Here is a 15,220-nt window from a genome sequence, read left to right as displayed (position 1 = left end):
CAACCTTAAGATAATCATCATGTGCTGAATGTGCAATAGGAGATTTGCTACTTTGTGCTGGGCTTGTTTTTTTGCTTCATACCTGGTGAATCTACATTAGAAGAACCCTGAGGTGGTTTGACAGGCGACTTCTTACTACCAGATAGCAGTTTCCAAGCCAATCCTGGGATTTATTAGGTGAGCCTGACTTGGCTTTTTATTACTTTCATGGTCAACAGTTGCTTCAACAGAGGCTTCATCCATCTCTTTTTTGCAGCTTTATCAGGACTTCCAGAAACTTCCAAACAACCAATCATCACCTCTTGCTTTAGAAGATGATGATGGATTTTTGGCTGAGTTGCCTTTACTCTGTGGTGGATCTTTACTTTCTTTTGGTTTTTTTTTTTTTCCTCTACGGGACCTAACATTCCCTAAAATATCATCATCATCAATTTCAAATGTCTTTTGTTGTGTTGCAGATCTTGGATTTCGTCTCCTTGGTTCAGGGTCATTTAAAAAGTCAAATGGATCATCTGAACTGCTCTTCTTAGGAGTCCTTTGATGAGGGCTACCGGATTTGCCTGAAGATGGTAAGTAATGCCCAAATCCAAGGTCTTCCTTTTTTTCTTTTCCAATATTCTTGTATTTTTCATCCAGCACAAATTCTGGAGACTTCTCTTTTTTCCCTTTTGCCATTTCTGTTGTAGTACTCTTAGCTAAAAGACTATCCAAAAACCCCTTTGACTGAGGAGAGTCAGATGAAACTTTGCTTTTAGGATTAGAGTCTCCAATACCTCCTAGTAGATCATCATCATCATCAAAAGTAATTTCATCCTTTGTCTTTTTAGCCACATTAGCCTGTTTTGAGGTTGAAGAAGGCAGTGTCTTCTTTACAGGGCTTTCTTTTTTTGAGTGATCTTCAGGCATATCACTTCCACCAAACAGGTCAGACATCACTTACTTTTATCTGGTTTGGTTGCTTTAGGTGTGTGTACTTATCTTTTTACCAGAATCTTTCTTGGGTGAATCGTCACTAAAGAGATCAGCCATTAACTGACTCTTTGCATTTGCTTTTGGAACTGATTCTTCAGGATCTGATTTATTTTTTCTTGGACTATAACTTTAGTTGATGAAGATGAAGTTATACCTGAAAAAATTCCCATCAAAAAGAAATATTTAGACTATCCACAAGATATCAAAGACAGCCACAATGTAAAAACTGCAATATACTTTACTGCCAATTATCTTAATTCTAGAAGTGTATGTTTCCTACATACGTACTTACTAAACAAGTCTTAACGATTGGCTGAGAGAAAATTTTCACAAATTATATAAATAACTTTTATAAATACCTATAAATTAATGAAAATATAAATAAACAAAGAAAATAGGGAAATAATGCCACTAGTATATCTTTACTTGAACTTTTGACCTACAGTACATCACTAAGCTAAAGATACACATCCCATTCAGTCAGAGTTGAAATGATAAGCACAGTGGGAATAATTACCATAAGAAACATGATATTGTTATGTTACAATAAAGTTTCATACATACTTACCTGCAGATATATACATAGCTAAGACTCCGTCGTCCCGACAGAAATTCAAATTTCGCGCCACTCGCTACAGGTAGGTCAGGTGATCTACCGGCCTGCCCTGGGCGGCAGGACTAGGAACCATCCCCGTTTTCTATCATATTTTCTCTCTTCCACCTGTCTCCTGCGGGGAGGGCTGGGTGGGCCTTTAATTGTATAATATCTGCCAGGTAAGTATGTATGAAACTTTATTGTAACATAACAATATCATTTTCATACAATCAACTTACTGTCAGATATATACATAGCTGATTGGCACCCTTCGGTGGAGGGTAAAGAGACAGCTACTATATGGAATAGACAGGTAAACAACATATGTTGTAGGTATAAATAAAACCTTGGTTCCTACCTGATAGGTGGTAGACTTCGTGGGTGTTTGCCCAGTAGTCTGCATCACCTCAAGAAACTTTAGCGAGATATATGATCTATGGCCAAGAGTTCTTGTGGGTCTGCCGATGGGGTCTTATCCGCTTACTCGGCAGAGCCTAAAAGGACTTTGTCAATGGGTGCTGATCCACTTATATGACAATACACTTATGAATGAGCACACAACCAATCCCGACCACCTGATCCTAACCATATGTTAGAACTAAGGATTGTTACGAGTTATCCCCGAACTCGTCACAACAACCGTAACTCAAAACCACTACGCACACATACATAATTTTCCAAAAAAAAATTATACTCAACTAATTGGATATGACAAGAATTCTCTTACTGAACAACATAGACGGCCGCCCGTGCGAGCCAAATCCTCCATTGTTCGAAGAGACTCTCGACCATATCCAAAAAGAAGAACAGTATATACATTTAAGGATTGGTGTCGGCTCCCGTACCCAGTAATCGTATCTGCCGATACGATAGGACCTAGAGAAAAACACTTCTCATACGTCACAACGTACGTCTTTCAAGTAATGAGATGCAAATACTGAGTTGCATCTCCAGTATGTCGTATCAATGATGTTTTTAAGCGACATATTCTTATAAAACGAGAGAGACGTCGCAACCGCTCTTACTTCATGAGCTTTTACTCTCAGTAGTTGTAATTGTTCGTCAGGACAGACCTTATGAGCGTCCGTAATGACGTTTCTTACAAAGAACGCCAGAGCATTCTGGACATCAGTCTTGTGGGGTCTTTTACCCGCCGCGACCAAAGACCTTGTCTAGAGCCTCCCAACTGACGCTTTCTCTGAAGGTAGAACTTCAGAGCTCTAACAGGGCATAGAGACCTCTCTGCTTCTCTGCCTACGAGACTCGACATTCCTTGACTTCGAATGACTTAGGCCAGGGATTCGTGGATTCTCGTTTTTCGCTAAAAACAGGGTCTTAAACGAGCAAATAGCCGAGTCTCCCTTGAATCCTACTTTATCCTGCAGAGCTTGTAATTCACTAATTCTTTTTGCCGTAGCTAAAGATAAAAGGATAGGCATTTTCTAGTTATGTCTCTAAAACGATGCCAGATGAGGAGGTTCGAATCTATCCGAAGACAGATATTTGAGGACTACGTCCAGGTTCCAGTTCGGAGGTATTGGTTCCTTAGACTTTGAAGTCTCAAAGATCTTATGAGATCGTGGAGATCTTTGTTATTTGCCAGATCTAATCCTCTGTTCCTGAATACAGCCGAGAGCATACTTCTGTATCCCTTTATTGTGGATACGGCTAGATGAGATTTTACTCTCAGGAATAGCAAGAAATCAGCAATTTCCGCTATAGAGGTAGAGGAGGAGGACAATTCTTGGTTCTACACCACCTTCTAAATACCTCCCCACTTCGACTGGTATACTTTCGTAGTGGAGGTTCTGCGTGCTCTCGCGATCGCGCTTGCCAATTCGCGAGAAAAGCCTCTCACTCTGACAAGTCTTTCGATAGTCGAAAGGCAGTCAGAGCGAGAGCGGGGAGGTTTTGATGGTACATCTTGAAGTGTGGTTGTCTGAGAAGATCCGTCCTTCTTGGGTAGGATCTTGGAAAAGTCTACGATCCTCATCTACCACCTCCGTGAACCATTCCTGGGCCGGCCAAAAGGGGGCTATTAACGTCATCCTCGTCTCTTTTGACACCACAAACTTTTTCATTACTAACCCAGGATTTTGAATGGGGGAAAAGCATAAAGTCTACTCGAGACCAGTTTTAGCAGGAAGGCGTCTACCATAATTGCTCTTGGATCTTCCACGACCGAGCAAAACACTGGGAGCCTTTTTGAAATGAATGTTGCGAAGAGATCCACATGAGGAGTTCCCCACAGAGACCAGAGATCGAGACACACTTCCTCGTGCAGAGTCCATTCTGTATGAAGGACCTGGTTCCTCCTGCTGAGCCTGTCCGCCCTCACATTCCTTACTCCCTGTACGAACCTTGTCAGCAGGGAGATGTTCCTGTGAGACGTCCAAAGTAATAGGTCTCTCGTGAGCTCGTAAAGGAACGAGAGTGCGTCCCTCCCTGTTTCCGAATGTAGGCAAGTGCGGTGGTGTTGTCCACGTTTACTTGCACTACCTTGTTTGACACAGAGGTTCTAGGCTCTTTAAGGCCAGATGTACGGCGAAGAGCTCCTTGCATTTTTGTTTATGTGCCAGGACACCTGTGCTGGTTCCCAGGTGCCTGACACTTCCTCTGAGCCTAATGTCGCTCCCCAACCTGTCTCCGACGCGTCGAGAAACAACACTAGGTCTGGGTTCTGTGTTCTTAGAGAGATCCCTTTGTTCTCTTCCAGAGGTAGCAACCACCACTGTAGGTGTGCCTTTATCTCCACTGGAATGGGAAAAAACGTCCGACAGTTGTCCGTTTTCCAGCTCCAAGACCTCTTGAGGAAGAATTGAAGTGGACGTATATGAAGTCTTCCTAGAGGAAGAATTGTTCCAGCGAGGAAAGCGTCCCCAGAAGGCTCAACCATTCCCTCGCCGACGTTTGTTGCTTCTCTAAGAAGAGAGAGATTATCCGCAAACCTTTTGCGGTTCTCTCTTGCGAAGGAAAAACTCGAAAACCCCGAGAATCCATCCGAATCCCCAGATAGACTAGGTCTTGTCTGGGGGTGGGTCAGCTGAGACTTCTCGAGGTTCACAAGCAATCCCAACGCCTTGGTCAAATCCAGAGTCAACTTTAGGTCCTCCAAGCACTGTCTCTCCGATCTGGCCCTGATGAGCCAGTCGTCTAGATACATAGAGACATTCACTCCTTTGAGGTGAAGAAATCTCGCCACATTTCTCATCAGGCTTGTGAAGACCTGAGGAGCTGTGGACAGGCCGAAACACAAGGCTCTGAACTGAAAGATCCTTCCCCCCCGTCATGAAAACGGAGGTACTTCTTCGATGAAGGGTGGATCGGGACGTGAAAGTAGGCGTCCTGGAGATCTAGAGACACCATCCAATCTCCTTGTCGTAATGACGCTAGGACTGAAGCAGAAGTCTCCATGGAGAACTTCTCCTTCTGAACAAATTTGTTCAGAGAGCTGACGTCCAGTACTGGTCTCCAGCCTCCCGAGGCTTTCGCCACTAGAAAAAGGCGATTGTAAAACCCCGGGGAGGTTTGTTTTTGTGATCCAGTACTAGTTCTATCGCTCTCTTGTCCCACATTTGTTCCACCATCGATCGAAGAGTATCCCTCAGCACAGGGTCCTTGTACTTGGCTGATAGTTCCCTTGTATTGACGTTAGGGGAGGAGTGTTCAGGAAAGGGATACGATATCCCTTCCTTATGATAGTCAATGAAGACGCGTCTGCGTCTATCAGTGTCCAGCGCCTCCACGAATCCCAGGAGCCTGGCACCTACTGGTGCTTGGAGGAGAGATGTTTCATTTTCCCTTTTTAAAGGGACGAAAGGCAGACCTACCTCTCTTCTCCGGAGCCTTCCTTCTTGCGGGAGGTCTGGAGGTCGGACCACCTCGAAAGGGCTGCATTGATGTACTAGGTCCTTTCTTGTCAGATACCGAAACAGGTTTCTTCTTCTAGCTGACTGCGTCAGAAGATCCTGAGTCGCCTTCTCAGTTAAAGAGTGAGCAACGTCCTTCACTAACTGAGAAGGGAACAAAAAGTCAGAAAGAGGCGCATACAGTAGAGCTGCCCTCTGAGCATGCGAGACTGCCTTTGTTAAGAAGGCGCCATACACCGTCCTTTTCTTTAAAAGACCTGCTCCAAATAATGAAGAGACTTCAAAAGAACCATCCTGTACCGCTTTGTCAATGCAGACAAAATGCATAACAGGGCTTCAGGTTCGATTCCTTCTGAAATCATGGGCTTTCTTGGACATTACCCCAAGGGACCAATCTAAGAAGTTGAAGACTTCCAATACATGAAAGAGTCCCTTGAGGAGATGATCCAGTTCAGAAATACTCCATGTAATTCGTGCAGAATTGAGACTTGGACGCCTTGAAGCGTCAACCAAAGTCGAAAAATCTGCCTCTGTTGTAGAAGGGAGAGCGATACCCATATTCTCTCCCGTCTTATACCATATGCCTCTTTTCCCAGCTAATCTTGCTGGAGGCATGCAAAAGACTGTCCTGACTAAGTCTTTCTTAGACTTCATCCATGAGTCTAAGGCGTGTAATGCCCGCTTCATCGAGATGGTGGGTTTCATGTTTAGAAAAGACGAGGGCTTCTTCGTCTTAGCACTGGAAAAGAGCGAGCGCGGAGAAGGCGGAGCAGCAGGAGTCAACTCGTCTCCATACTCCTCAAGAAGCAGGGTAGTCAAAACCTTATAGTTGGACAAACCCTCTCTTCCATGATCTTCATCATCCGAGTTTTCTTCCAACTCGGGATTTATCTGAGTCTCCGTTCCCTCCTTTCTGAACTTTCCTCTTCTGGAGGAGACAAACTCCTAATAGGAGAGGGGCTAACGGGAATGATACTCTTTCCTCTTTCCCCGTTTTAAAAGACTTGGAAGGCGTCACAAGCTCCGGCTTCTCTTGAACTTTAGAAGACGCCTTGTATGACGCTTCCCGTTCTCCGAGCGTCATGGCTGACGTCTCTTGCTGACGTCTTGATGACGCTTCGCGCCTGGAAGACGCTCCGCTCTCTAAAGGCGTCCTACTCGGCGTCACAATATTGGATGGAGCGTCACGTCTAAGATCCGCTTTGAATGACGCTTCACTTCTAAAAGACGTCTTACGTTTCTCTGGCTTTACGAACTCTCGTAAGCCCCCGTTCTAGCTCTCGAACTCGCAGCTTCTGCAAGACGTTTAGCAGTTTCACGTCTGTCTGACGCTTCTCTTCGAGCAGGTGAAGAGGAGGACGAGACTTCTTAATTGGAAGCGTCACGTCCTTCCGACGGGGGTCGCTAAAACTCCACAAGAGATGACAGTTGTTCCTGAACCGCCATAATTATCTTTCTTGACGCTTCTCCCACGTCTAGTGCATGACGCCTTTCGTCATCACTCGGGGAAGAAGTAATGAAGGGGTACTTCCGCACAAGCGTCAGGTGACGCTGACGGCCACCTTCGCTTTCTTAATAGCAGACGGAGCGTCATCTGAGAAGCGCTCTGGGCTCGAATCTATGTCGGGCTTCATATGACGCTTCAACGGTCTCGATAAGTTCGACTCCTTCCACCCTCGTTTAGGTGAGGGAGAGGGAGAGGACGAGAAACACTCGCGAAGGACGCTTTTTCTATAGCGCCCTTGAGCCGCCTGCCATGAAGCAGAGCTAGCTGAAGGGACGTCTGACCGTTGGGGATTCCCCACGACCTCCTTAAGGCTTTCGACTTTCCTTCTCCTCAGGGGCATGGGAGCTTGGAAGAGGTCTAGGCCTGGAGCGTCGCAGGGACGATCAAACGCCACAACACTGAGAGAACTCACTTCACTGAAATGTTCACTATCACTAGCCTTACCTTTGGAGTCAGCCATCTTGGACTTCATGTCTCTAATAGTAGCTTCAGATTGGCGATTTCCGATGCCGATCCGAAAAAGCACTCTGAGACTGAGATATATAGGGAGAATCTACATCAGTAGGATTAGAATTATCCGTGAACGGCTCAATAGGCCTTGAACCACACACTTTTCAGCCGTCTAACTCTATCCCTCTCTAACTTCTTCAAATAAGAAGTCAAAGTCTTCCACTCTTCTGCATTCAATCCCTCGCATTCCTTACAAGTATTAATAGCAGAACATGAACCCCCCTACATTTACGGCATACAGTGTGAGGATCAACCGAAGCTTTCGGTATCCTCACCCTGCAGCCTACATTCACACACATTCTCACACTCACATTAGAATCAGACATACTGAGAAAAATCCAAAAGAGTTATTCCAAAAACAGTCCACAGTAGCGAATGCCAAAACACGATCCAAATACGTCACCAAAAAGCCGAAAAAACGTTGATCAAAGGTTGAAAAATGAATCTAAGTCAGGAGGTAATAACAACAATGTTGATACCACCGGCGACAGAGAAAATATGATAGAAAACGGGGATGGTTCCTAGTCCTGCCGCCCAGGGGCAGGCCGGTAGATCACCTGACCTACCTGTAGCGAGTGGCGCGAAATTTGAATTTCTGTCGGGGACGACGGAGTCTTAGCTATGTATATATCTGACAGGTAAGTTGATTGTATGAAAATATAAAATTATATTTCTGACAAGAAATCTAAATTCATTGGTGGTTCTACCTTTCATCAAGGAGCTCAAAGAAACGCTTGATTTAAACAGTAAAATGGATGAAACATATCAAGTACCATGCCAATAAAAGGGTGATGAAATATGTTATTGTTATTATACAATTAAGTTTGTTCATACTTACCTGGCAGATATATATATAGCTGTATTTCTGAAGTCCGACAGAATTTCAAAACATCGCGGCACACGCAGTGGGCGGCCAGGTGGTAGTACCCATTCCCACCGCTGGGAGGCGGATATCAGGAACCATTCCCATTTTTCTATTCATATTTTATTAATGCTCCTGTCTCCTGAGGAGAGGAGGGCGGGCACTTTAATTATATATATCTGCCAGGTAAGTATGAACAAACTTAATTGTATAATAACAATAACATTTGTTCATGCCACTTACCTGACAGTATATATATAGCTGAATCCCACCTTCGGATGGTGGGAAGAGACAGAATAGGATTTTTTAGGAAACTTAAATAATAAGTAGATGATATAACATCTTGGTTCCTCACCTGTTAGCAAAGTAGACTCTGTGATTACTGTCACTTAAGGCTGCTTTGCTTAAATCAGAGTTGCCAGCCAGGTGGAGACCTGTAGTGCTGTGCGCTCTGGATGATCTGTCAACGGGTACGTGACCTCAACGTGACAAGACCATCGAGCCATACATATGAGGGCAACGAAGCAACTGACCACCACCTGACCAACTATCCAAAAAAAACCCTTAAAACTAACTAAAGGATGGGAGATCTTCACATAAGACTCACCACTAACCTAAAACAACAACTAAAACTAACCTAAACCTAACTAAGGGATAGGGAAAGAGCTACTTCCACGGACCCAAGACTGTGTCCGCAGAAACGTATGGCCCCAGTGAATTACAGTCGTCATAAATCGTTCTCACATCCCTTAGGTAATGTGAGGCGAAAACGAGTTACTCCTCCAAAAGGTGCAATCAAGAATGTCCTTGATTGACATATTCTTTTGGTGAAGGCAAGAGAGGTAGCGACAGCTCTAACTTCGTGAGCTTTCACTCGTAAGAGGCTCAAATCAGTCTTCTGGAAAGATGAATGAGCCTCTTTAATGACGTCCCTCAGAAAGAAAGCAACAGCATTCTTAGATAAAGGTAACTCTGGTCTCTTCAACAGAGCACCAGAGATTACCTGAGGGACCTCTTACCTCTTTTGTTCTATGTACATAGAACTTGAGAGCCCTGACAGGGCACAGGGCTCCTCTCTGGTTCTTGCCACCAGACTTGACATACCCTTGATCTCGAAAGTTTTCGGCCAAGGATTATTGAAGGATTTTCATTCTTCGCCAAGAAAGTTGGGCTCAAAGAGCAGACAGCATTGTCTCCTTTGAATCCCACTAAATTACTAAAAGCTTTGTATTTCACTAACCCTCTTAGCCGTCGCCAAGAGAAGTTAGGAAAAGAGCATTCCTTGTCAAGTTTCGAAGAGACGCTGCCTGAAGAGGTCGAAAGGACTTGACATTAAGAACTTAGAACCACGTCAAGGTTCCATGAAGGAGGTCTCGTTTTGAGGAATCTTCGAAGTTTCGAAAGATTTTTAAAAGATCATGATGTCTTTGTTGTCAGAAAAGTCAAGGCCTCTGTGCCTAAAAACCGCTGACAACATCTCTTATATCCTTGATGGTAGGGACTGCTAATTTCTGCACATTCCTGAGAAAGAGCAGAAAATCAGCTATCTGGTTCACAGAGGTCGAGGAAGAGGAACTCCCTCCTTTTTACACCATGCCCTGAAGGAAGCCCACTTCGATTAGTAAACAGCTCTTGTAGAAGCACGTCTTGCATTTGCGATTGCTCTCGCAGCTGCTTTCGAAAACCTCTCGCTCTGGCCAACTTTTCGATAGTCTGAACGCAGTCAGACTCAGAGCGGAGAGGTTTTTGGTGAAAGCCTTTCGAAGTGGAGGCTGTTTGGAAGTAGATCTTTCCTCCAGGGCAATGTCCTTGGAAAGTCTACAAGGAAAGACATGACCTCTGTGAACCATTCTCTCGCTGGCCACATCGGAGCGATCAGAGGGTCAACCTCGTCCCTTCTGAGGCCGCAAACTTCCTCATGACTTCCCCCAGAATCTTGAATGGTGGGAAGGCGTATAAGTCTAGGCCCGTCCAATTCCAAGCAAAGCGTCTACCGCGATTGCTTCTGGATCCAGGACCGGGGAGGCAGTAAAGAGGAAGTCTCTTGGTCCTTGACGTTGCGAATAAGTCGACCAGTGGACGTCCCCACAACGTCCACAGGTCTCGACAAACGTCTTCGTTCAAGGTCCATTCTTCCGTCGGTAGGACTTGGTCCCGACGAACTGAAGAAGGTGCTGCCTTGACGTTTTTGCACTCCTACAATGAACCTCGTCAGGATCGTCCACCTTTCTTCTCTTCGCCCACAGCAGAATCTCCCTCGCCAGGAAAAACAAAGTTCTGGAGTGTGTTCCTCCCTGATTCTTCAAATAAGCGAGTGCTGTGGTATTGTCGGAGTTTACCTGAACAATCTTGTTCTTCAAACTCCTTTCGAAGAACTGCAGAGACAGAAAGATTGCTGCAAGCTCTTTGACATTTATGTGCCCGGCTACCTGTTCCCCTCCCCAGGAGCCTGACACTTCCCTTCCCCCTAGTGTTGCTCCCCAGCCCGTGATGGAAGCGTCGGAGAACAACACTAGGTCGGGGCTCAGAAGACTTAGGGACACGCTCCTGTAGCTTCTGTGGGTCGAACCACCATCTTAGATGGTTCTTTATTGGAAGAGATATTCTCAATATCGCATTGAGATCGTCCTTGGCCTTCCACTCGTCCGCAAGGAAAAACTGGAGAGGCCTGAGGTGCAGTCTTCCCAAGGAAACAAACCTTTCTAGCGATGGAAAATGGTTTCCCAGCAGACTCATCCATTCCCATCGCGAGCAAGTCTCTTTCCCTAAGAAGGCCGAGATCTTTCTAATCCTAGCCGCTGACGTTCCTGGGACGGAAACGCTCGAAAAGCCACTGAATCCATCTGAATCCCCAGATACACGATGGACTGTGTCGGGTCAGATGCGACTTTTCGAGGTTGACAAGAAGTCCCAGGGACTTTGCTAGGGCTAAAGTGAACTGCAAGTCCTTCAGACACTTTTCTCTCGACGACGCTCTGATCAGCCAGTCGTCGAGGTACAGGGAAACTCTTATCCCCGAAGAGTGTAGCCACCTCGCCACATTCTTCATGACTACGGTGAACACCATTGGAGCCGTGGTCAGGCCGAAACACTAGCTCTGAACTGACCACACTTTTTTGTCTAAGACAAACCTTAGATACTTTCTTGAAAGAGGGTGTGGATCGGGTGTGAAAGTACGCGTCCTACAAGTCTAAGGACACCATCCAGTTGCCCGGTCTCAAGGCTCCCAGAACAGAATGAGGCGTCTCCATAGTGAATTTGGTCTTTTCCACGAAGAGATTGAGCCTGCTTACATCTAGAACTGGACGCCAACCTGACGACTGCTTCGGTACTAGGAAAATCCTGTTGTAAAACCTGGAGACCCCAGTCCGCGACTTGTTCCACCGCTCTTTTCTCGATCATTTGTTGAAGAAGATCGAATAACACTTGTTTCTTCTCTCCCTGATAGGATGGAGAAAGGTCTCTGGGAGTCGTAGAAAGAGGAGAGATCTAAAAAGGGGATCTTGTACCCCTCCCCGCCCCACGATCTTGAGGGACCAAGAGTCCGTGTCTCTCTCTCTCCACGCTCCGCAAAAAACTTCAGTATGGCTCCGACTGGTGTCTGAAGGACATGCTTCTCACTTGGAAGCTTTGATTTAAAGGAAGCTCTTCCTCGTGAAAAACCTCTCCCTCGAGGAGCTGCTCTCGAGGGGGAGCCCCACGAAAGGGCTTAACCTTCTTCGGCGGTCGAACAAAAGCTGAAGAAGTTGAAGGTACTGCCGAACGTCTTGAGGACTGGGCTAAGAGGTCCTGCGTTGCCTTCTCTGCAAACTGCTTGTCAGGTCCTTCACCAAAGTCTGGGAAAGAGATATTGGTTTCGAAAGAGGAGAAAAAAGCAAATCCGCTTTCTGAGCTGGAGTAACTGAACCGAGCCGTGAAATTGCACAGCAAAGCTCTCTTCTTCAAGAAGGCCGTCCCAAAATGATAGACGAGCTCCTCAGAACCATCCCTGACGGCTTTGTCCATGCATGCTAACACTCTGGACAGCTCCCCCAGACTGAGAGATTCCTGGGCTTCTCGATTGCAGATCCAGAACTCCCAAGCACCAGTCAAGGAAGTTGAAAAACTTCAAGAGTCCGGAGCAGACCCTTCAAATGATGGTCCGTCTCCGTAGGGGTCCAGGTCACTTTAGCAGGATAAAAGGGACCTCCTCTGAGAATCCACCAAGCTGGAGAAATCTCCTTGTGCTGAAGAAGGGATTCGAACCCCCCAACCCCCACTTCTTCTTTGGTCTTATACAAATATCCCCCTTTTCCGCTGAGTCTAGCTGGAGGCAATGCGAAAGTTGTCTGCTTGATCTCTCCTTCGTTCCATCCAATCTTGGAGTTTCTTGAACGCCCGTTTAGTGGAGAGCGAAGTTTTCATCTCACAAACTCCGGAGTCTTACCAGTCTTAGAGGGATGAAAACTGCGAAGGAGGAGACTTGGGAGCTGCAGGCTGAAACTTGTCCTCAAGGACGAACGCAACAGCCGCACGAGAACTTTATAATCTGAGATTGAAGAGCAGCAAGAAGGTTCCTCTTCAACAGAGTCAGCCGGACTACTCAGCTCTCCTTCTTCTCTAATCGGAAGAGGACCACCGCCTCTCGGAGAGGGCGTACGTATGTCGGGTCTTGCCTTAATCAAAGACCCCCTATTCTTACTGGATGAAGCCTTATCTAGGCTGTCTTTTTCTTTGTGACGCTTACCAACATCGAAGTAGGCAGAGCGTCCTGACGGCGCAAAAGCGTCCCTTAGTCGACACCCGAGGCAGCCTCACTTGCCAGAGAAGCGTCCATTACGTTTTCTTAAACGAAAGGGAAGACATGTTTTTATCCGTAATACGTTGCCTGTGCGCCGCAAACCAGCGTCTTGGAGTACGACTTCTTTCTTGGTCGGAGTCCCCCAAAAGCGTCCTGAAGAGCGTCCGCGAACGTCCTGCCTGACGTCCTGCCGAGCGTCCTGCCGAGCGTCCTGCCGAGCGTCCTGTCGAGCGTCCTGTCGAACGTCGTGCCGAGCGTCCTGCCGAGCGTCTTCAAAAGCGTCCTGACGCAACGTCTTCCTAGAGGACGAACGAGATCGCGAATCGCCGAAGGAGACGCGATCGCGAAAGAGACGAACGAGGAGAGGGAGAAGGAGACTGCTTCGTCCTCTTTGACGGGCAGTCTAAGGTCCTTCCTCCGCTTAGGCTCGACTGCTGCTGGGCGAGTCCTCTGAGCCATAAGCGTCGATAGCTGGTCCTGAAGGGACAAAAGAATGTTCTTCGTTGGAGAGGAACGAACAGAGGGAGCAGGACTGATCCTGCGAGAAGACGAGGGGCGAGGGGACGCCTCCTTCCTTCTCACAGGTACAGCTACCTGCTTCTCAGGGAGAACGCCTGTGCACGCAAACCCAGCGTCCTCATCGGAGGAGATCTTACCCCTTTTCTGAGGCGGAAAAGCGTCATACGCATCCTCCGAAGAAAGCTCGATACAGGACGTGAAGAGTCCTCAACACGAAACGTCCTTTTCAGCGGACGAGAGTCTCTCCGAGCGCTCCACCCCTTGCGCGGGGAGGACGCTTCGGAGGACGAAAAACAGTCCTTAAGGATGCGCGCATGTGAGCGCTCCTTGACAGCCTGGGACTTTGCAACAAGGCCTGCCGAAGGGACGCCAGATCGGTGGGGAGCCCCCGTAACCCTCTTGCGGCTTTCGACATACCCTCTCCCCACTGAGTCTTGGGAGTCCCGATAGAGGTCTAGGCCTAGAGGCATTATGGGGGTCCGATCTGACGCCCCTCCAATACACACTAGGGGGCACGATCACACACTTGCACAGAGCCAGTTTCCAAGGCTTTCACTTTGGTCTCCAGAGTGCGTAGAGACTCCAAAATAAGAGAGAGAGCATTAGCTTCTCCCGACACAGATTCAGGCCCCGAAGGCAACACAGGGTTTAGGTAGATGCAAACTCTACAGGTGTTAATACAGGAGAATTATTAGCCTTACCTTTGGTAGAACCACTCCTGGAGGAAGACCTCCTGATCCTATCGCGTTCCAATTTAAGGCGATAGGACTCATATACTCTCCAATCATCATCGTCAATCTCTCACATTCATTGCACCGTTATCCCACCCAAACAATTATGCCCCCTACAACTCATACATACTGTGTAGTGGTCTACCGATGCTTTCGGTAGCCTCACCTTACAATCAGTCCTCACACACACTCTGAAACTCACAGCACTTGATCCAGACATCACGTTTACAGAAAAGCCAATCCAAAGTCAAAAAAAACGGTCCACTATCGCGCATGCCAATCCAACTCCAATTCAATACCAAAACCATCAGATACTTAAAAAGCGAGCCAAATCCAAAAAAATCCTGAGCGGAGGTCTGTAAACAGTTGTTTAACCGACCGCGACAGAAAAAAAATATGAATAGAAAATGGGAATGGTTCCTGATATCCGCCTCCCAGCGGCGGGAATGGGTACTACCACCTGGCCGCCCACTGCGTGTGCCGCGAGTTTTGAAATTCTGTCGGACTTCAGAAAATACAGCTATATATATATCTGTCAGGTAAGTGGCATGAACAAAAGTATATTTCACAGGAAGTCCTATCAAATCCAAGGAAGTACTACTGCACTAACCTGGCGATTTTGTTTTCTTTGGTGGTTTACTTTTATGAGTGTCATCATCAGAGTACAGTAAGTCATCGGCATCCCAATCTGGAAAAATTAAACTCTTAAATTAAATATGTAATAATACTACTAAATTCACATTCAACACGTATAAATTTACAATTCAGTACTGTCTAGCTTAAATTAACTAAAATACCAAACATATGAAGAAATCTCAATTGTTAAAATGTTGCATAACCTGACCAATAAGCAAAAACCATGTTTTTATTGCACA

The 15,220-nt window shown here is 46.4% G+C and overlaps 1 protein-coding gene across 2 annotated transcripts in view; it reads right to left on the bottom strand.

Moving 5' to 3' along the window:
* Positions 1-952: 952 nt before the first annotated feature.
* Positions 953-15,220, bottom strand: part of LOC135212887 (uncharacterized) — a 56,655-nt gene continuing 42,387 nt past the window's right edge. For both annotated transcript variants that reach the window (XM_064246643.1, XM_064246642.1), the window contains exons 4-5: positions 14,956-15,033; positions 953-1,126 (exon numbers count right to left, since the gene is read on the bottom strand). In XM_064246643.1, coding sequence (XP_064102713.1) covers positions 1,029-1,126; positions 14,956-15,033 — 176 coding nt within the window. In that variant the 3' untranslated portion in view covers positions 953-1,028. The remainder of the gene's footprint in view (positions 1,127-14,955; positions 15,034-15,220) is intronic.

Source organism: Macrobrachium nipponense, chromosome 41 (assembly GCF_015104395.2).
Source record: "Macrobrachium nipponense isolate FS-2020 chromosome 41, ASM1510439v2, whole genome shotgun sequence".
NCBI classification, from domain to species: domain Eukaryota; kingdom Metazoa; phylum Arthropoda; class Malacostraca; order Decapoda; family Palaemonidae; genus Macrobrachium; species Macrobrachium nipponense.
The sequence above is the reverse complement of the archived record's forward strand: the minus strand, read 5'-3'. Positions and strand labels throughout refer to the sequence as shown.